General features: G+C 30.3%; 1 protein-coding gene across 3 annotated transcripts; it reads left to right on the plus strand.

Annotated features, from left to right (window-relative positions):
- The first annotated feature begins 1346 nt into the window (after positions 1-1346).
- On the plus strand, positions 1347-23531 carry LOC139493201 (probable ATP-dependent RNA helicase ddx17). Of its 3 annotated transcripts, none has more exons than XM_071281402.1 (5): positions 1347-1499; positions 13616-13711; positions 15314-15448; positions 18871-18936; positions 20824-23531. In XM_071281402.1, the coding sequence occupies exons 1-5, from the start codon at positions 1472-1474 to the stop codon at positions 21006-21008; spliced, it is 510 nt and encodes a 169-aa protein (XP_071137503.1). In that variant the 5' UTR covers positions 1347-1471; the 3' UTR covers positions 21009-23531. The 3 variants fall into 3 exon arrangements, with proteins under 3 accessions (XP_071137503.1, XP_071137504.1, XP_071137502.1); XM_071281403.1 differs by lacking the exon at positions 1347-1499 and adding an exon at positions 8562-8824; XM_071281401.1 differs by lacking the exon at positions 1347-1499 and adding an exon at positions 11984-12081.
- The last annotated feature ends 446 nt before the right edge of the window (positions 23532-23977 follow it).

Below are 23977 nucleotides of genomic sequence, written 5' to 3' on the forward strand. Positions count from 1 at the left end.
TAATTTGTCACAGTATTTTTTTCTCAGACATGGTATTTCACAGGTATATTTTTTCCTTAGGAGTGAAAATATATCTGTGTTTTGCGGATAGTATGTACCGGTATATATTTGCCGTACCGTATTTTCACAAAACCTTGTGTAATAGATTTTTTTTACAAAACCTTGTGTAATAGAGTCCCATTACCTATTATGGAAGTTACTCGCAATCAATATTTACCTGAAATTATAAAATGTTTCACAAAGGTAGAACAAACTTGCATAATTTATCAAAAGGAGGTAATTATACGCAATTTATATTTCAGATATTTTAATATAATTTAATTTTGGATGTAATGGGTGACGTTATTTTGTTATCAGCCCATGTGGCCGTGACGTCATCAACGTTTTTTCGTGGTTTTCTACGGTTTGAAATGGAATTTAGAATTAAATTATAAGAAATGACTGTAATATTTTTTCTGTCTATTCGAAATAACATAAAAAATGTGGTGCACACTGTTATATTTCTACCTTTACTTTTTAATTGATATTTGTACTGAAATCTGAAAACAACTCACTTTTACATGCGTTTCACTTTCCGGTACCTTATTTAATAATGCTATTATTTCACAATTACGATTTTTGAAATTCTTTCTTTTGTTTCATGATAATTTTCTTTTTAAAAGCATGATATTAACTTGAATATTTCAGGAAATTTTTTCAATGACAATTTAGCTTTAATTCAAATACACAATTATTATTTCATAGTATTTGTAAAGGATAAATTTTTTCTAATAATTATTCAATAAGTTAACTACCCAGATAGAATTTCACAGGGAAACATTTTCCTCCGGATAAAAAAAATAACAACAACTCCTGTGACATTTTTTCCTCCGGATCAAATTTCACCCGGATATAATTTTGCTTTACATACATGCATTAGGCCGTATCTTGATTGAAACTTCTGTTTCAAGTTAAATAGGATAGATTCAAGTAACAACCCGTACGAAAAGAGGGGCGAACTATACCAAAGGACAGTCAAATTCATAGATAGAAAATAAACTGACCAAATGGACAAGTCGGCAAACAGGGGATTGAATAATGTTCGGATGACCAGAGACATATATAATACAATTGAATTTCTACCAATTACATTGATATATTACTGAAATTTTACCTCATTGACATATGACATTTCAATAAGTTATCCATACAGGTTGGAAGTCTGTAAACCTTTCTATAGGAAGAGACCCCTTTGACTTCTATGAGGTATCATTTTGGCTTTCTTTTGATTTTGTACGTTATAGTCTGGTAATATGATTATTACAATGTTGGTAATTAGTTTGCGCAGTTTCCCGCTATTGCTGAAAGGTAGGTAACTCCATTTGCCTCGTTCTCATGACAAGGACAGTTTTTGGGACTTTTTGGCAGACGATTGGAATATATTGTTGATAATGTCAAATTAACAGATTAACGAAATACTTTTATACCATAAATGAGGAACGACGGCAATCCCTCGTATAGTATGATCATATTACGATTTTTTTTGTCACATTGAAACACTACACATCTTAGACCGAATGATCTGTCTCTTGTGTGGGTACATTTGTCATTTCATATTTTCTTTTCATCATTTGGCTATTTATGGACACAAAAAAAAAAAAAAAATAATATGGGGACGAAGTCCCCAAAAACAGTAGAAAAATCAATAAAAAAAAAAAAGAAAGAAAATTGGGAAAATTTTCCCGAAATTTTCATTGTACTAATGAACTCAAAATCGTTCAATTTTTTTGATGTCATGTTTTGAATTCCCGCATCTGCGCAGAAATCTACAATGTACTCCTTTTCCCGGTCTCGTTTGTATGAAACTTTGAGTAAAATATATATTTATCAGTCTAGTATAAAATAGGAAGGAACGCAATACCAATTTCATTTTTAATAATTCCTTGATATGAAAAAACGTTACTTGATGATAGCGTTTCTTTGTTTACATTGCATATGACGTCATAACATAAATAACGTCACAACTAAAATCCCTAACAACAGAACCAAAATCGGAAACGTTGCGGTATTTCCGTTTCTTTTTTTAACAAATATTTATTCAAGTTACAAAAAAATAATTTATACAGACTTCGTCCCCATTTACAGGTAATGCCTGCCTCATATTAATAAATAGCCAAATGATGAAAAGAAAATATGAAATGACAAATGTACCCACACAAGAGACAGATTATTCGGTCTATACACATCTATAAAATACACCACATTTATAATTTAGACAGGCACCTGTTTCTGTAAAAACAGAGGGGTCATCATCTTGTTTTTTCTTTTAAAAAATATGTTGATTCTGATATCATGCAGGCTGAAAACACTACTCAAAAAAAGGGATAGCCCTTAGGTAAGGGAAAGTCCCTCCAATATGGGTTGTATTAGGGAAGCAGGACAAGTCGCTCCACTGGCAGAACGCCCCACACCAACAACTTTTTCACCAACTCGCCCCACTTTTAAGAGAGCCTCAAACTGGTTTACCAACTCGCCCCACTTTCAAAAAATAGCCTCACTTGCATTGTGAAAAGGGATAAATCCCGTTAATTTTTCCCCAGTCAACTTGCCCCACTTATTGAAAAAGGTAAAATCTGCTTCAATATAAAATTTTCAGGTCTTCCAACTAGCCCCAATTATTAAAATGAAAACTAATTTACACAGAATACAAAAAAAACCCGAAATTTATTGAACCATTATTTTTTAAGTTAAATGATGTTTAACATTATTAAAATATAATTGCAAATACATTTTCGTATCATCATTGGAGAATAACTTTATACTTGTAAGCTTTAGTTGTATAACAATAGACCACTTTCGAGTTCATCCGTCACCGGAAAAAACTCGTCAATTAGGCGCACCTTTGTGACTTCGTTTACAAGTAGAGGGGATCGCCCATATCCAGAAATCAACGCCACTTTGCTTATTTGAATATTATACTGAGGGCCCTCATGGGGTTTTTGATTATGTGATTACTTGGCCGTTTTTTTAATGATTATTTGATTATTAAGCCAAATATTTCATGATTATTTGATTACCTAGGACTGTATTTTTAGTTTATGATTATTTGATTACTAAAGATAAGCAAATATTTAATGATTATGTGATTATATTGGCAAAAAAATGGTGATTATGTGATTACTAGGACCCCCCCCCCCCCCCATGAGGGGCCTCTATACTAAAGAAATCGGATACGGGTCACGGAAATTACATTAAAATGATAGGGAGAAAAAAATGTCTGTTTTAATTTTAATTTAAGGGATAGACAGGTTGCCGGGGCAGAAAATGAATATACACAACAATATACACCATTTAAACGAAGCATAATGACTGTTGTTGCAAAAATACAGGTTCCTGAGGTATTTTAAAAATCGAAGCGAAAGGCTTTTAATATTGCAGTGTAAAATACAGGCTAAAATGGCTGAAACGTCCAATTTGCAGACTTCGTGTTGAAAATTGGCTACTGAGGTCATTACAAAAACAGGTTGCCGGGGTGAAATTTGAAACTTGAATTTCCAAAGAATAAGCAAGTCCAAACCTTGTATGTGTAGTCGTTGAACTCTAGGTTCCCGCGTAAAGTTAAAATGTCACTATTTCAAGAAGAGTAAACTCACGAAAGCACAAAAAATTCACTAAATTCGCGTTCATTGTTTTGATTTTGACCGCCTGACAACTTTACAGAAATATCAAAGTGATTGTAAATAAGGACTCTGTGACGGGCAACTTATAATATCCGTGTTTTAAAGATTTTAATGGTTTTAATGATATCAACATGATCAAGCCAGTCCAGTTCAAACTACTATCACGTGTTACAATTCTCATTTACATATTATGAATATTAATTAGCAAAACCACTACTAATTTCTGGCTATGCTGTATCCCTGCACTATCAACGTTCAGAGTTTTTGACGGAAATGCATCGAACTCGAAAGTTGTCTATTGAAAAGAAACATGTTAGTTGTATTATAATCATTCAATTGAAGGATTTCAATTAATAGCAATTTGATGTTATAGCACTTCACTAAGATTTGTATAGGTATTGAAGTGGGGCAGGGACATAAACATGTAGATATACAACAGGATTCCATCTTTTTTCATATAAAGTGGGGCAAGTTGGCACTAACAAATTCATCATGGTTTATCTATTTGTCATGAGTGGGGCGAATTGGCAAACCTTATTTCAGCGGGATTCTAACTCTTTTCATGAGTGGCGTATGTTATTCAACCTATTTGCAATGGGATTTTACCCTTTTTCATAAGTGGGGCGAGTTTGTAAACAAGAGTGGGGCGAGTTTGTGAAAAAGTGGGGCAATAAGGTGTGGGGCGATTTGCCAGTGGGGCATGGATTCTTCAGAAAAGAAAAAGGAAACTTTTTTATGTTAACTTTCTAGATGAAATTTATTACAGTGGAGTCCCCAGTGTCTGAGCGGCAGGTGAGGTCGTGCATTAGCTGATTTTGTCATATCCGCACAGTAACACAAATAAAATTATCTTTATAATTGTTTTAGCCTTCTGAAGGGATAGAAAAAGTTCAAGAGTTTATTTATAACTGCAATCCTGTGATTTACAATTGTACCATATTTAGCCAATTTCCATTAAAAAAATCACATTATCATATAAAATTTGTTTTATTTAGGTCATATTTATATCAGAATGAAATAAATTTTGTTCTGCATCATTAGCAGTGTCTAGTATGTTTGGTTCAAATTCCACTACATTCAGTCAGGGGTACTACTTGTACAAGTTACTTTTATTTACTTGAAGAAGTAATAAAAATAAACACATATAACCATAATAACTATAAGTAAATAAATAATGTTTGAATAATCTCCCCTTAATTTTCTCAAAACTTTACTTGTATAAGTAAACTTTTCTTACAATCCCACAAAAGTTCTCAAGTTTTGAGATGTAAATTCATGCCTTTAATGATTTTTCCCAGGTTTGCTCAATTTTTTTTATTAGAGTTCAATGTTTCATCTCATTAATTCAACAAAGAAACTGATTGCGCAAAGATCTCAAGTATTTGCGCAAGGCCTTCAAAATTTGCTCCTTGGGTGCTTGTAAATGAACAGTGTTCTGAAGATAACAGACAAATGGGATTTTCATCGTCTATGAAATTACACTTAAATGATTAGTAAAGACATCTGCAAATTAATTAAATGAACTCTCAAAACAGGGGTTTCCCAAATTTTGAACACCCATTTCACAAATCTTGAGGGTGCAACCATACAAACAGATGATTTTATGAAATAATTAATGTTATGAATGTCTTTCAATTATTGGCTTTATCATTTTCTCAGTTGAATGAAGTGAAGTTATAGGTCTTATGTGCACAGATTCATAGGCTGCATGTGCACCCTATACATGTATATTGAACAAATGTTATAAAAGAGTCCTCTTATTTTCAATAATCATTAAAGAAAATTGAAGACCCTGAGTAATCTAAATTCATGGACATATTTTGTCATAATGATATCACAGTCATGAAAGGGACAAAAAAATATATATGTCTGTTTTCTGCTGCCAAGGCAAATAAATCAGGGTCGGTAGGTTGGGATTTTAATTTTTTTCGTATTTTTTTTGTTGATACACTCCCTTAATTGTAGTACATTTGTGCTGGGAGCAGCTATTCTGATTGTTTGGGCATAGGAAGATACGGATCTGGATTGGACCGGAAATGATTTTTTTCCAGAATTGAATAAAAAGATCTAGGGTCAGAGGTTTTAAGTTGGGGTCGGTCGGGAACAGGAAACAGACATATATTTCTTTTTGGCCTAGACACTTTGTTCAGTTTTTCTTCCAAATACTGCCCACACAGTGGCAAATCAAGGGGGGGGGGTCCTGGGGTTGGACCCCCCTTTTTTTGACTGATCAATGCATTTATGCTAGTTCAATTTAATAGTGTAACTGTTCATTGTTCAAGACACACATAGACTTAGGTGAACAACACAGATTTTGCATCGCTTTTGAAATTTCTTTCTCATGCACATCATCACATGGGAGAGTGCTTTATCTGTGCAATTCTATGATTCATTTTCATCACGATCCTTTTAAAGTAATTTGATGCCACTCAAGTGTTGTAATAAAAATTAGCTCTTTATATTTTACAGTATGAACAATGATGAATTTTGTTTATGTTTTACATATTTTTTTTTCGTTCATTTTTTTATTTACATAAGGGTTTTAGTTTTCTTGTTTGAAATGTTTTACATTGTCATATCAGTTGAAGGCTGTATGGTGAACTATAGTTGTTAATGTCTGTGTCATTTTGGTCTCTTGTGGACAGTTGTTTCATTGGCAATCATACCACATCTTCTTTTTTATATTTAGGAGTTTGAACTGTTAACCGTATCTAAGGCCAAAAAAGATACATGTCTGTTTAAAGTTACATGCTTTGAAAGGATAGGGTAGGTAAGTCGGTATTTCCATTTTATTTTATTTTTTGTGACATGATTTTGAGAGTGCGGTTTCGTCTTGTTATGGTCGGAGTTGATCATGTGCCGAGTTTATTGTAACTTTAATGATTGGATTATTTCCCTTTGTTATTGGTTGAAAAAAAAATGGCGGCAAAATGTTTATCACATCACACGAGTTGCGAATTTCCTTAAAACAGCTATCATATTCACGATTATGAACATTGGGATGTATCAGGCAACACTTATCTTCACTTCTGACACGAGTTCAGTTTATTTTTCACTTTACCACGGAAATAAGATGGCTTAGGGTCGGCGCTCAAAATAGGGTCGGTCGGGTAACCGTAAACAGACATATAATGTTTTTTGGCCTAATACATGTACAAATGTATATAATAATTTTGACATCTAATGCAATGCATATTTATATGAATTAAAAAGGATAGTGTGGTTTAGTTTATATGACCATTAAGTCTTAAATGAAGATTCGTAAACAGATATGTCTGTTACTCAAACACAATTATTCCTGTCATTTAAAAAGAACCATTTAATGTTACAGATTTAAATTGATATTTTTTTGTATTCAATCTGATTGAATTTCTGACTAGACCTAGTGTTATTCACCTGACAAGTTCTTATCAGAGATATATCTAACAGTAGAATTTAACACTAGTATTTATACCCTGATACCTCACAGTTTATAGTCTAATGTGTTATATAAGTTTTGAATTGTATTCCTGTACTTTGGACTAGACCTTATTAATTCATGTAATTAATAATTTGATTTACTGTGAAAATAAATAAATGAATGTTAAATATGCAATATTCATTTATATGCTAGGAATAAAGGATTATGTCCATATAAGCTTCCCAAGATCTTTCTATAGATGTGATACGTAGCAGTATTATTATACTTGAATGGTTTTGCTGATAAACCTAATCACCATTTTGGAATCTGTAACATTTGAACTATTGATGTCATACTACATTCTACAATCACTTTTGCATTGTTAGGTCAAACATATGACGTCATGAAATAACAGGAATATCTGTGATGGTCAATGATAATTTAAACTAACAGATACAAATGTAGCAATAAGGTGTATTCTATTGTTGAAGGCCTAACAGTCACATATAGTTTCTTCTATGCCGTATGGTGGAAAGTTGTCTCATTACAATTTTAGCACATCCTCTCATATTATTATGAAAATCTTGAAAACTTGTATCTTCAAATAATATAATAAAATGTGAAAGTTAAAGTTATTAAAAGACAAAAGGACAGGTCAACAATGTAATTTTTGGCTTGTTGACATTTTTTTGTTTTTTAAATTTTAAAGTCTGAAAAAGATATTTAAAACATATATCATTGGACAGGCAAAAGGTCAGGGTAATCTTTATCTTACTTTAATATACTCCTGCTACTTAACAAACAAGAGACTCAAAGAGCCTATGTCGCTTTCATTGTTCTATGATTTCGACATTAGAATTTCTTGTGCGCCTCATTTAACATTTTGTTCGGTTGTTTAGAACTATGTTACATAAACCACTGAAGGAAATGAGGAGTAAAAATTGGGAATTTTATTGGCTTTCAATTAATTACATGTATTTTGAAATTTTGTTGACAAAACGAAAATTTTCATCAGCAATGAGACAGCTCTCCACAAGCAATGACAAGAGACCAAATGACACAGAAATTAACAACTATAAAGGTCACTGTACGGCCTTCAATAATGAGCAAAGCCCATACCGCATAGCCAGCTATAAATGGGGAAGCCATGATCACATAATTAGGAAATCACTAAAAAAAATCAAACACTGAAAATTTAATATATATCTATTCAACATCAAATTAATAATCAATTAATTATAAGAACATTGAAGAATGATTGTAATGATGAACTTTGACATCCTGTTTTCTCCTGTCAACAAACTACTGATATCAAAGTTTATAGATCCTTGTACAATAAGGTTGTAATTTAATTACACAAATTTCAAAGCAACATATTGAAATAGTCCATTGATCATTTTACCTGTTGGAAATTTAAATGTTATAAATTCTCTAAAGTTGTTGATATAACTGGTCTATTTACCTATATACTTATATATATCACAAAAGTAAACGTGATCACGTTTATTGATCGGAACAGGAACGTCATAGTGTGTCCATCCATTTGTGCTTCACTGATTAGAAGAAACTCTGAAGCATTTGAACACCTGGATTAATACAGAATTGTGTATTTTGTGTCATATTTATGATATTAATCATATTAAATTTGGTACAGCGTAATGTGTTAAATGAAAATAGATAGTTGTCACAAAGGATATATATATATAATTGGAGAAAAAGGAATAATTGTAACATGTTTAAACTCATCTTATGATGGAGCCTGAAGGTAAAGTTAACAATTTCTTACTTTAATTGATATAATTATAATGTCAGTATTTTTATTGATCAATTTTAATGTGAAAATCAGTTTCTGATTGATTACTTCAACAGGAAGGCAAATGATTTCATTTGTTCTTCTATCAAAGACTTGAGTGTAGTCTTTGGAAAAGAATGTTGGAAAAGAATGAAAAGTTTTGAGCTTAATAACAAGTAATTGTTGCTTTTTATGAATTTGGTGTACTAATGTTCCATTAAAAAAAAAACTGGCTTACAATAAATGTTATGATGTGTTTTTGAAGAGATTATAATAGTTCAAATTTTTTAGGGTCTGGTCTTAATTTAGCCAATATATCTAATAGTAATAGAAAACTAATGATTTTATATTTAAGTGAAAATAGTATTAATATGGAATGTTCATATCAATTTTTTGGAAAAAAACCACTAAAAATTGATAATAATTTTGAGCTATAGCTTTTAGCATTTATAATTATCATGATTATAAAAGTGCAACATCATGAATTACAGACTTATTATTGTATAACTAGAATTCTAAAATAATGTTTGTCCTGAAAAGATTTAAGGCTTAAATGTTGATATTTAATACCATTAAAATATTTAAACTTAAATGGTATTAATGCAAGTATAAGTATGGTAATTTACTAGAAAATAATGTGGGTGAGGGATACAGCCCTCTCCACTAGCCCTAACACCGTTGACAATTTCTTCAGTATAAATAATATAGCATAGATGTATACCTAGTATCTATGGTTATAAGTATAGATTTTGATTGTAAGATAAGAGTTGAGGAAAGTATTTGGAGCAAATTGTAAACTGTTACATCTTTGGTCTATGGTGGATAGTTCTCTCATTTAAGACTTTTGCTATGATCATGATGATACCACATCTAGAAAATGCTTATTTTTATTCAAAACTGTTAGGTCAGATGTCAAAGCTCTTACATGTCTTAGTTGTGAAGAAAATTTTATAATAAGCTTCTTTATGATAAGAACATGTATTTTAACTAATTTATCTTTAATAAATATCAAAATACATGTCGTTTAGAATTTTCAAACTCAACATTTTTTAAAATAGGAACAAAACAATATGCTTGTGATGATGTGGTCATGGTTATAGCATAGATGTAATACCCATCTATGGTTATAGTAAAAGTTGTATGAAATCAATTGTACATGTTATGTTAATATAATATGTAACTGACAACAATGTTAATTTCAATGAGAACACATGAACCTTTTGAGTATTTGTCTGTACTGTGAATTCTGTCTCCAGTATTGTTGTGAAACCATTACAATAGCCTGAAATTTATTGCATGTAGACATTCTACACAATGTACTAGAATAGTAAACACTGTAATAAATATTTACAACAATGTAATGAATTTAAATGAAATTAAAATGAAAAAAAAAATGACTATCCTGTGTGTTAAATATTACACATGATAATTGTACTTTAAACTCAAAATGACTTGCAATTTGAAATTATAAACATGATAAACTTTATCAACTTTCTATATGCAAGTATGTAAATTATCATAAATTTGATGCTCATTTCAGATTTTCTCAAATTCAGTAAATGATGTTATTGTAAAATGGTTCCAGTCAGCATTAGGAATTCTCTAACACTCGAATAATCTGACACAGTTTAGAAAAAAAGGAATCAGTTTAGAGTAGGCTAATAGTTATTGTAAGGGTTCTAAGACCATGTTCACACTAGCATTTTTTATTATCGATCTAATTTGAATCGATCTAAATAAAACCAGTTAGCGTTCACATTATCTTTAATCATATTAAACGATCTCTATCGGTCTAATCTGAACCACTGCGTTCACACTACAATTAAAAACGCAATCTATCTAACCTTTTTACCAGTAAAAGCCGTGTAAACATTGTGTATAAATTGAACTGATTTATCAAGTTCGTGTGTTGATACACTGATACACACAAAAAAATTTGAAAAAGTTATTGTTTCTCTTGAATCACAAGTTAAAATTTTTGATACTGGCATTATTGCAGTTTTGTTTCATTTTCAAAAAAATAACTGGAGCAACGAAGTAACAACATGACGCTGGAAATACAGCGGTTCCTGCAAAGAAAATAAATCAACATAAGAAAAGAAGGCACATATTTCGCAAATCTATGCTACGGCCAAGACAACATGTTCTCAGTTTGTTTTAAAGGTCTTTTAACAGAGAAATATGGGTTAAACAACGAACCTTTGAGATAGTTTTGCTGCTATACATGCGCATAAATTATTTTAGATTTAATCATACTATTTTAAACCGATCCCTGCGTTCACATTTTTAAAAAGTAAGATCGGTATACTTTAGACCGATTGAAGATCGATTCAAAGCGTTCACATTAGCCTTTAAACCAATCTAAAGTGAACCGGTCTAGTTTAAATCGATAAAAATGTCCTAGTGTGAACGGGTCTTAGTGTCTTAATATATCTAATAACATAAATAGATACTTTTATTGAAAGAGGAAATTAAGCGATTAATGGTCTATTTTTTGTCCTTAAAATTCATACAAACATGATATTCTCTCTCTCTCCATATATATATGTACACTATTTAGGCGTTTATGTATATATATACAATGTATGTATATCTCCTGAAAAGGTGTGGTTTTTGAAAAAGCTGTATAAATTTACAATAGTTTACTGTAGGCGTAATTCCTGCACTCTTGCAAAATGAACTTCAAGATCTGGACCTACTAATTTATAATGAAAATTATAAAGTAAAATGGAATAGGAGTATAAGATTTGTGCTCTAAACACAAAATCCAACATTTTGATTGGTTGAATTTTTAGTTATAACTTATGATAATCGTATTCCAAATTTTTATGACTGCAAGGCCTGGCATGTGTCCTACTCCTAGTTAAACAATTGAGAAAGTTGTATTAGAGACATGTCATATGTACCATCAGCTTTCACCAAAGGTTTAATATAAATCTTATTGGACAAACTGTAAAGTAAGTCTTGCTGTACTTGATCCTTCAGGTTCATGTTTGAAGACAACAGGCTTTGTTGAATGTTTTTGGCAATATTTATAATTGTTTAGTCATAGGTTATAGGTATTAAATTGATTTTAATCCATAAACATTTAAATGTTGAGAAGGAATTATAAATAGTGTTTTGTTATAAAGTTTGAAGTAATAATTATTAAACACGGACATGGTTTAGCAAAGTAGTTCCTGTTAAACTCGTTATGTCGATAATGACTGTTAGCTCAGGATATAATAAAGGTAAATTGATTTCTTAAAAACTCATTATCGAAAAAAGTTACCATTGTTATAGTTCTCATTATCAGTTAAAGATTTTTATCATGAAATTACTGTTGCTAATTTTCTTTTTATGAGCTTTAGTCCATACAAAGGCCATTTCCTATTTGTACTGAAGATCTTAACTTTACTAAACAATGCTTTCATAGTCAGAAATTAATAACCAATATATGTACTTCATGTTAATATATTTTTTATTAAAAAAATATTGATTTGTTTCCCTTTAAAAGTGCTTGAGCATAACAGAGTATTTTATGAACCTTTAAAAAGTCTTGATTGGCTTTGAAAGTCCAGGACCTACAATTCAACCTCAGTTAAAAAAAAGGATCAGAGAATATGATTTAAAAATTTCTCATTATTTTATAATGAAAGGTTTCAAATGAAGCAAGCACCATTCCTTTTGTTAAACCCATATTTTGTGTATCTAGTACTAGTTATACCCTAAGCTTTTTTCATATAAAAGGTTGATGTATTGTTGTTTTGATTTATATATAAATCTGCAAATACATGAAATATGTGGACACAAATTTTTGTTCTTCCTTCACTGGGATTCGAACATATCATATGGTTTTGGGATATGGTGTCAAGCACTTTAGATTACTTGGACACCTAGACTGAACTAAAGTTTCAGCTTATGGTGGCCTATAGCTAGTGCTTCCTTTCCACATAATTGAAATCTAGAGTTGTAACCGTTTACATGGCTGTACTCTAAATTTAAGAAGTTAAGATTATAATATATATTGGTTTACATTTGACTATGTACATGTATTAGGGAAAAGAAAAATACTGATTTTTTTTTCTAGTCAAAGAAAGAATGCAGATATTTGAAGTGAGTGTTTTCATAGCCACTCAATAACAACTTTATAAAGTATAGAATATAGATTTTATGTCAAGAGGAAAAATCAATGATGAACCAAAATAATGTTATCAGTTTTATATAAGGAAAACAAGAACTGATATTGATTCACTGACAAAGCATACAATTATATTCTGTTCGTGTTGTTAAATTAGCTTTAGCTACATTTATAATCAAACAAATAGGTCCAATATATTTATTTGTGTGTTTGCTATAGCCTGTTTTGAGAACTTTGGTCGAGTTTCTTTTCCATTCTTTTAATGTGAAAATATAAATCTTCACCAACTTATAATGGAAAATTTTTTGTATATATTTAATATTGCAATTTTTAAAATACAATATTGTAATTCAATGTTTGTCTTTGCAGACAGCTCTATACTATATTTTCAAATAATGTTTCCTTCAAATCATTTTGTTAATTGATGATAGTAGATATGCATACTAACTCAGTTTCCTTTCATTTTTAGTCTCTAATTATTTCTAATTTATTTCTATGTTATCTGCTTTGTAGCAACCATGCAAGACCCTCTTGGGTAGTCAAGGTTGTTACAAAAAAAAACAACCTTGGAATATTATTTAATTTAATGGTTATTCATGTGGTCAGAAGTTCCAGATTCATAAAATTTTAATTGTTTTTTGCAGGTAATACAAAGAAGTTTCTGTACAGTGGTCCAAAGAAAGAAGACCAAGAAGAACAATGGACATTTTCTCCACGTAAACAACAGGCCTCTCCTAGAGGTACTTTAATTATGTCATACTGTGATAGTTGACATACTTATTTACATAAAAATGAATAAAATATGGAGTTATATTAATGAGACAGATATTTAGTGATGATCTCTTTTAAGTCATAAGATGCGTTTAGTAGGCATTATAAAGCCAGTTCAGCTCTTCATGTCCCTTACATTACCCCATAGGTTATAGAAGCTGTTAAAATATCCATGATTACAGAAGATCAGTATTTGAAATTGATGAAAAATGAGATGAAGATAAAAATAACCAAGTAACCCACCTACAAATATTTACCCAAAGCTAACAATTTACCTAAAGGAGGCTCGTGGGTACAAAAATTCAGCAAAAAAAATTAACATTTGTTTTTTCATCACAAATTTTATTTATTACACTATTAGTTATTACTTTATAATATGGTATAAAAATCACCCAGATAAATGGATTTGGTTTGGCCACAGATGACTTTTAAATGTTTATATCAATGAAAAAGCTCCAAATTATCTCCCTTTAGGACTGACGCAAATTGTAAGCGTAAATGAACGGTGACCCCATATTTTTATTTTATATTTCCATTAGTTATAAGAAAAAGTTTAATCATAGAAAAAAATAGCAAAATTCTGTATTAGAAAAAAAAGTTGATTTAGGCCCAGCAAGCCCCCTTAACACTTTGACACACACTTATATATATCTATATGTGAAAAAAACCCCAAAAAACCCGCATATTTCAAATAACAAAAAACTTGAAAATTTCTAATGTCGCTGAATATACCTAATCCCTATTTATTCCATTCCGGACAAGTTCTAAAATTACACAACTTTTTCATCCAGTTGAAGCTATCTGGGACCCTGTTTAAACAATTCACCATGCATGATACTTTTTAATGTGACCTGTTTAAACTACCGTAAATATTCCAAACAAAATATTTTTTTTATTTCAATTTCCATTTCGAAAAAAGTGGATCATACTCTATTAAAGTTTCTTGATGATCGCTTTCTAAAGTTTTTCCTCCCTCAGCTCTCTACTGATGATCTCTATTTTCAGCGGCATGACCCAAAAAGGAAGTTGTATATATGACTGTTTTTCCAGGATTAAACTAAATAGCGATAAGGTGTATCATTGATTAAAAAATTACAAAAATGCTTGTGTTATGATTTTAGAAGACATTAGTAATGATAAATATCACTGACAGGCATAAATGTGTTAGTCAATTAGTATTAAAGGGATCAACTTTTTCTGATAAGGATTGTTGCAAGAAAGAGCAAGCCTAGCAAAATTATAGATATTTAAAATAGAGATATGCCAGCTTATGATGGCTTCCTATGCCAGGGATTTTGTCTTCCAGTTCGATATCTGTAAAAGATTTCTTTAAGAAGCAATTAAAGTTAAACTATTTGGAAAAAAAGGTCAGTTAGATTCTGTTAACTTAGACCAAATACTTTCCAAAACATGGATCTTGGGTTGGTACAATCCCAGCAAGGTAAACCAAAGACTTAGCCTTTATTAAGTTAAGTATTCATATTAAGTCTTTGTTCAATTGTTTGATTTCAGTGTAAGGAACAATAAAATTTATGTATAAAGTTATAATAAACTGTGCTAATTTATTTCAGAAACACAGTTTGGTGTTGACGATGTATGGAGTATACAGAAAAACGTTTCTTTAGGAAAAAATATAAAGCCTTCTACAGATGGACTTAATCTGAAAGCAAACAATACTTATTACTCTAGATATGGGAATGTTAAAGGTAGGAATTTTCACTCTGGTTATTTCTCAAAATAACCATATGCAGAAATTTAGTAACACATGAGTTCTAGAATAAATTTTTGGTGTGATGTTTGGTTTCGACTGTTTTCTGTCTTGTATAAGGAGAGTGCTGTGCCTGTGGTATAGGTATATTGAAGAACCCATTCAACAACTCTCTGCAAGGTTTTGGGGTGCTTGCCTCTTGCAGTGCAAATTTCTACCCTATCCAATGTTTCATCTGACATATATACCTCAATTTTAAGGTTCACAGGTCAAAGTTAATTTTTTTTGTTAGTTTGATCTATAAGTAATTAGTCAGAAAACTGTAAAAAAGACTTGAACTGCCTGTTCCATTTCTCTAGTAGGAAACCACTTTTCAAAGTTCCTTGGTTGGTGCATGTTAAAAGGCAAGTTATAACTGTACAAACATATACCATTTCTTTTGGTGTATATATATATATATATAAAAGGTAAATCATAGTCTTTATTGGACTCTGTCGGGACAACTATGTAAAAAGTCCTTGAAAAGATCAATTTGGCTGATTTTCTTTGTGTGAGAACAATATTTGTTTATGATTTCCCTTTCAAATTACTTCAAATGTTTAAAGCAAACATTTGGACATTTATGTGTTGAATTATTTCTTATCTTTAATCTGTAATATACAAGATACAAATCATTTAAAGACAACTTCAAAGTTTGTACAAATATTATTGACTGAATGTTTTTTTAAATCAAAATTAAAATATATTTTCTCTGCTTATTGCATGTTTTAAAGGTTATCTTTTGTCACCTTTACTTTCATACTACAAGCCATACATTATACTTAGTACACATAAAGATTCACTGTCTTAAATCACAATATATACCAAACTATAGACCGAGATTTAAATTGTGAACATTAACATGAACTTATTGATCATACATGGTGTGAACACCAATCCACAGATCTGAATGAGAGGTGTATTTTAATTTTATCATGTGAATTATAGTACTGTCATGACACCAAGATAAGTAAAAGCTTGTTGCAATAGAACAGATTATTTTTGTTTGGTATTAAAATAAAACAATGAAATCAGATAGGGGATTCCCAGTAACAGAAATATACACTACACCATCATGAAAAGGTTTTAGAACCCCACTTTGATAATATATGTAAAGGGAAGAATGGAAATGAAGTATTAACTCATACTGATTAAAATCCTCTGCAAAGGAAAGGTGAAAGAATGAAGGGTCCTTTAGTTATAACTCTTGTCTTAAATTTGGGGATATAAACTTCAGTTGTTTTATTTTAATCTAAGATTTTTTTAAAAGAAACAAGTTTTTGCGGTAAGAATAGAATATCAATGGAAATTGTTAATGAGGTTAGATATGCAATTCTAAATTGATTCCCAGTATAAGATTGTATCTGTTGGCGACCATTTTTAAAAATTTGAGATAAAAGTTCACAAATGCTGAGAAACATCTTTATGTGAAATGATTTTAGCATATATTCTATTGATGTATAAATATTTCTTAGCTGATTTATCCTTCTTTTCCTGACCTGTTGAATTTTATTTTTTGTCACAAGTGTGGTTTGTTTGAACTCAGTTCTTCATTGGTAAAAATTTGCTTGTACCATCAAATTTTTCTGCGTCTACTGAATCTTCTATTGCCACGTTACAGAAAGCTGAATGAAGTCTTTTTGCAGATCATTGGAAAAGAAGGATGAACTTGTCTGTAAAATCTCTAGAATAACATATTCCACCACCAAATTTTGTGCTATGTGATATGTCTCTACTCTCAACAGTTAAAGTTAAAACTCAGTGAGCCTTGTGTTTTTAATTTGAAAATTTAGCTGTCTTGAGCATGTTGAGCTGAGAATAATTGTATCACACTAAAGGCAATGGTAATATCATATATAGGAGTAATATGTTATACATATTTATATATTTTCCAAATTTATTCATTGTATCATACTGATAAATCATCTGTTGGCTGCCATCTTTGAAATGGATGCCAAATACATAAAACAAGTTCATAGAACAAGAATTTTAAGAAATCTGATAACTGCATAGAATAATATACTGTCAATTACTTGGGTGTCATAATTTATTCTTCTGCCAACATTTTCAAAATGGGTGCCAAAAATAGTCAGACAAACTTAAAATCTAAATAGAATATGAAGTCTTGAAATGACAAGTATCCATCAGCTTTTGGCGGACATTTCCAAAATCATATTTTGGAGATTCAGCACTACTTGAACATAATATTAAATTTCTCGATGTTATTTTTAGAACTAGGATGAAGTTTTTGATAACTCCTTATTTTGCTATTCATGTATTACAACTGATCATAATTTAACTAGACTAACAATGGTTTGCTGGTGGACATATTCTATGTAGATATTTGTTATATTGCTTTGTTTGCATCAGTATTACTTATTTTTTATATGTCTCATACAAAAATGTATAAGTGGAACTCTTGGTGACATTTAGTTAACAGTTATAATGTTGAATAACATTTCTCTTAACATTTTTCACTTTATCCAATGTGAAGGAACATTCTACTTCATTCATGTGTGTGAAAGAAACTCAGTCATGTCAGTAGAAAGGATTAGTCTCAAATAAAATTTAATCTGCATTATTGGCCTGCATATTATCAGCAGAATAATCCTTAACAAACTATGGTATTACAATTTTATAAGAAATGAATTTTATTGATCCCTGCTGGGTAGTATTTATCCTTTAATTAGATTTTAATTTGATTACAACATGTTAAGAAGAAAATGATTTATAGTAAGTAGTTTGTGAAAAGACAGGTGTTGTAAATATAGAAAGTTAAACTAATATTACATGTACGAAAAATGAGCTGAAAGCCATTCTGAAAATGACTATCCGTTTATTTAATATGTCTTCTATAGGCAGACACTAGAAATATTGATAAACAAATTGAATGGGACCTCTAAGTTGCAAAAATCTGTCAAACTGTTTTGGAGTTATTGCCCCTGAAATTAAATTTTTTTCTGTGATTTTTTTTTGCTATCTATTTTTGAAACTAGAGGAGCTAGGTGAAAAGTCTGAACTTCAAAAATAATCATCATAACAAAATCTGATCTGAAAATTGGACAATCTGTTTTGGAGTTATTTTTCCTGAAATGTTGATGTTTAAACCTTTTAGTCTTGACTAGCAACAGTAGGAGATAGGTTAAACATGTAAACTATATATTGCAAAGAAAATCATCAACACAAAGAATCACCATGAAGGTCCTCATTATCAGACTGGTGTTGTTTTCACTAGGTGGGTGGGACTAGCATATAAGTACCTCTTACAAGTTATATAATATTTATAAGGTATGAAGAAAAAGTATCAACGTATGCTGAAGTTGCAAATATGTTATAAGACTGACCTTTTCAATCCTATTAATAATTCATTATTTTTTTCAGGTAAAGATGACTTGACGTCAAACTTTGGAGGATCAAACTTTAAGGTTGGAAATGAAAACCAATTTGGTGAGTGAAATGATACAACTCTGTGATTTATAACTTCTATTATCTATCATGCTTCATTAGACATGTTAGACATGAAAGGAAATATAAATAATGAAACAGAAATAAAAGAAAAAGAAAGGTTGTATCAAGTGTTTTTGTTACGTTTATTTGTTATTTTACTGGAGATATAAAACCTATGTCATTCACCTTAATATTATGATATTAGATAAGACATACAATCAGCTAATTACAGGTAAATGATAGACCTTGAGTGGTATTTGGCATATACCTGGCTAATTTGTGTCTTGAAGAGAAATACATTTGTATGTATAGGTTCTTCATAATCAATATGGAAAAAAAATACATGTATTAAACTTCAAGGTACAGTGCAACCTGTAAAAACCAAACCCAAACAATAAGTATACTTCAATTTATATATTCCCTCTTAAATTTTTTTTATTTAGCCTTACACATGTATGACGACATGTATGAGAAATATTACAATACAAAGTTTATATGTTCTTTATCTTAACAAGTACTGTTGAGTCATTATTTTTCATTGAGTACCACATTTTGTGGGTTTCATTGGTATATATAAAGGTGAACTACAAAATCAAATGCTGAAGAACTACAAATTTTTTATGGAGAGATTGGCAAAACCATGAAATCAAATATTCAGGAAAATTCAAGTTTTTCTCAATCCACAAAAATTGATACCCAGGAAAATCAATGGATCCACAGTATTATGTCCACTTTTATAGCTAAATATTAAAATTCCCTCCTTTTTCCTGTTTATAAGCAATAAATAAAATGAAAGTTCAATGAAGATTATATGTGCTTCAAATGATAAAACCATTGTTTTTGTCATGCAGAGCAGTTTTATTATAGTGAACAGAATATTAGATAATCTTCTATGTATATTTGCAAATAAGATTTCCATTGAATTTTTTATGTTAAAACTTAAAGTCTGGATTAAAAAATCCTGATAATATGTCAAGTATAAACAATACCTGTAGTTATTGATTTGATATCTGTGTTTTGGAGAGAACCTAGGACAGTTATATGTGATATCTTGAGGATATTAAAAACAATACAGAGGTTTATCTTGGTTCACTAAATGGTGCACTGTGTTAATATGACATCATGTTTACCTTTTCATTTCTTTGTGTATATTTCATATTTAAATTCATGTATTAATATTTATGACCTACATGTTTAAAGGATATTGTTCCTGTTATGAAATTTTTATAAAACTCATTTGAAATTCAGGAATTTATTTCCCTCATGCAAAGCTCTGATTCCTTGCCAATTGTCTGTATTTAGCTATAGATTATTTAGGTTCTTTTTAGTTTTATGATGAGCTCTTAGAAATTTTTCATTGGGATTAGGATTTTCAAATATTCAGACTTTTAGCATCATTGAAGAGACATAATTTGTCAAAATGCCGCTCTTGTGTTAAAAAAAATTATGATTCATGGCAAAATATATGGAGCATGATTTCAGTTTTCTTAGATTAATAATCAATGTCATATTTGAACAACATTTCTTCCATAACAGGGTATAACAAATGACTGCATCATAACCTTATTGTCCAAAGACATTTGGGGGACTTGTTGGCCCAGTGTTCTAAGTGGTTACTACTGTAATTATTAGCCAGTCAACACTGAGGTTGTGAGTTAAAACCCCACTCATGTGGGTGCACTGGACTCCAATATTAATTGACTAGGATTGTCTGTTGTTCTATTGAAGGTCAGTGGTTTTCTCCATGCACTCCGACTTCCTCCACTATTAAAAACTGGCTGCCACTAAAGAGCCGAAAAGTGGTGCTAAAAAGTGGTGTTAAAACACCAAAAAATCAAATTAAATTCAAAGACATTTTGCAATAATTATATATTTTTATGTTCACAGGATCTACAGCAAACTCTACAAACAAATCCTGGAATTATGAAAAGAGAGGATTTAGTTATTCTTCATTTGGAACAGCAAACAATGGCATGAACTCTTATAATGGTTCACCAAACAGTACAAAAAACTCTCCCCCATTTAGTCCGTTCGGCAATGCAAGAGGCAACCAAGACAGTTCATTATGGTGAACCATGCATGTAGTAGCTTTAATATTGTCAGATATTCATTTCTGTTCACTTTAACATACTTCATTGTACTTCTGATGCCAAGTGAACCAAGTTATGTAGGCAGTTTTCTGCCTTGACATTACAATTACTATTTACTATGCTAGCAGAAGAAAAGGAAAGTGTTTTACATGTGCTATACTTAAAGAACTGGCTTAATGACGAGTTGAAACACAGAGTAGGTTAATGGGCATTGTATATATTTGTTTAGGGGCCAGCTGAAGGACGCCTCCGGGTGCGGGAATGTCTCGCTACATTAAAGACCTGTTAGTGACCTTCTGCTGTTGTTTTTTCTATGGTCGGGTTGTTGTCTCTTTGACACATTCCCCATTTCCATTCTCAATTTTATTGGTTTTAATGGCAATATGTTTACATTTTCCTGGTTTGTAATGAAATATGATAGATAACTGTCTTGCATGATAGTAATATTCTTATACTGTCAGATAAAACCTGCAATAAATTGAAAGTTTAGAGAAATGTATTTCCAGTTATTTTACACATTCAATTTTTATTTTCAAGAAAATGTCAAGGTGCAAATAATGAATGATTAAATGGTCTTACACAGAAAATATATATATTTTTTTTAAATTCAATTTTATTTATTGTCATTTGACATTTTCAATGTTTGCAACAATACAAGAAACAAACAATATTGTACACACAAACCAAAGACAACCACAGAAAATATACTTTAATCTGTTTACATTGTATTGAGAAGTTTCAACCTCCATTCAGATATTGCCAGTTTTAATCAGTTTGACGAGACAAAAATGCCAATCCCATATTGTAATGTCCCTTTTTGAATTGCTTCATTTTCATCTATTTTGAATGCATTCAAGGGTACTTATTTTTGTGAGTTCCTCAATAAAGAGGCAATTCACAAATTGATGTCCTATGCAAAACAATTTATTTGGTTTCATGATTTAAGATGGTGATATGCTTCTTTTCGATAAGCAAGACATTATTTCTGAACCATGACTTAATGTTTCTTTTCGTATGAATCATCATCTATTTATTTAGCTGTCGTTAATTGGATTGAAGTCCTTATTTGTTCTATTATTTGCTTTTCATTTAGTTAAGCTTCAATTGTTTATTACCTGGGTTATGCTTAAATAATGATTATATTTGTTTTTTCATGTGTTTTGATAAAATTGATATTTTTAATTGAGGATTTTTATAATCATAGATATTAGGAAAGAGATCTGAATGTTTTATCTGATGTTTGTTACATGTAGTCTTTAATATTTTACAAAGGTGAATTTTAATGTCTTTCAACATTAACTACCCACCCCTTGCCAAAACTTCTTTAAAAGTGCTATGCTCAAGACATAGGACTGTTTCTTTAAAAATAAATAATTTGAAACCGAGAATGGCTGGTTCATTTTGTTTCAAAAGGCATGTTTTACAAACATAGTCAGTCCTGGTTCCTCAAATGAAAATAATTCAAAGTGTGAGTACTCAGTATTTAATGTTATTTGTTGACATGTATGTCTTTAATGTTGAAGTGCTCGATAAAAAGAAATTATTTTTTTTTAGATATGTTTTCTCTTTGTCGTGTATGACAAGATTTTGAAGCAATGTTGAAACTTAAGTCATAATTGTTCAAAGTTTTCAAGTTAAGTTTAAGAATGTTTTCAATAGTCACTGGAAATCTTGCTAAATAATGAATAAGAAGTGTTGTATTTGATATGATGATAGTTGTAGGTACAACATGTAGACGACTATTTTTATTGTTATGAATAAATTATAGATAACTAAAGTGCATTTATTTTTCTTCTTGGTAGACATTCACTTGATGTGAAATATACTACTCATGACTTGCAATTATCTGTAATAGTTGCAATTATTTTACATGCATAATGTTGTTATTTCTGCCTTTTTTGCATTTTTCTTGTGTCCCAGGATTAAAGTTGTAATTTATTTATTTAAAAACTTTTTTCAAATTATTTTTTATGATAATTAAATCTATTTTACAGGAATAATTTTCAGAAATATGAAATGAAATTGTTTAAATTTTTGTGTTTTAATCATGATATTTTCATAGTAATAATATGAATATAAAGTAAGATATTGAAATATGTTAAACATATTGGCGTATGATGTTAAATCAATTAGATTTACTGATCAGATATTTAGAAAAAAGATATCCAAGTGCATTTGTACAAAATTTTACACATAATTTCCTTCAAATAATTTTCTGCATATCAGAAATGTCAAACTTATGTTGCTTTACATTAGTTTTTTGTTTGGAAGGTTTATTTCATGATATATATTTACAAATCAATAGTTGCTTTCACACAAAAAACCTGACAAGTCATTCTAAATTTTTTATGATTTGAGAAATATTTTTCTTATCAGATGTTTTGCATAATTTAGTTGCATTTGTTGAAATCATTTGTTCCAGTTTGTTGTATCAAACTTAATTTATGTTCTGTTGAAATTTTTGCATGAGTAGTAGAAAGAAAATAAAACAGAATTTCAAGTTTACTTTTAGTTATTTTATTTTAGTTGCATTTAGTTCTCATAATTATGACACCATTTTCTGTTGTTATTTTTGTTTTTATGATTATTTTTTGTTTCCTTCACTGCAATCAAACATAAGTAATATGTAAAAAAAAATTATGATTCAAATAGCTTTAAAAGGGGAAAAAGGTTGGATAATTTCATTTAAATAACTTTCAAAGACTGCCTCAAGTTTGTCAAACTTTAAATAGTCTTTTCTTATAGTGCAGCGGCTACAAGCATATTTCAGATGAAATGTGCACATCCTGCTACAAGCATGAAATTAGGCATAGAACTTTCTCGACTATTACTCTTTGATTTCAGATAGGGAGGCATTTGAAAAAAATGTCTCACTTCCGGTAAAATCCAAAATGGCGGACATCATACTTAAATCAGCCGAATATGGAAGGCTAGTATGTGAAAAAGGTGTA

Source organism: Mytilus edulis, chromosome 10 (assembly GCF_963676685.1).
Source record: "Mytilus edulis chromosome 10, xbMytEdul2.2, whole genome shotgun sequence".
Classification (NCBI taxonomy): Eukaryota; Metazoa; Mollusca; class Bivalvia; order Mytilida; family Mytilidae; genus Mytilus; species Mytilus edulis.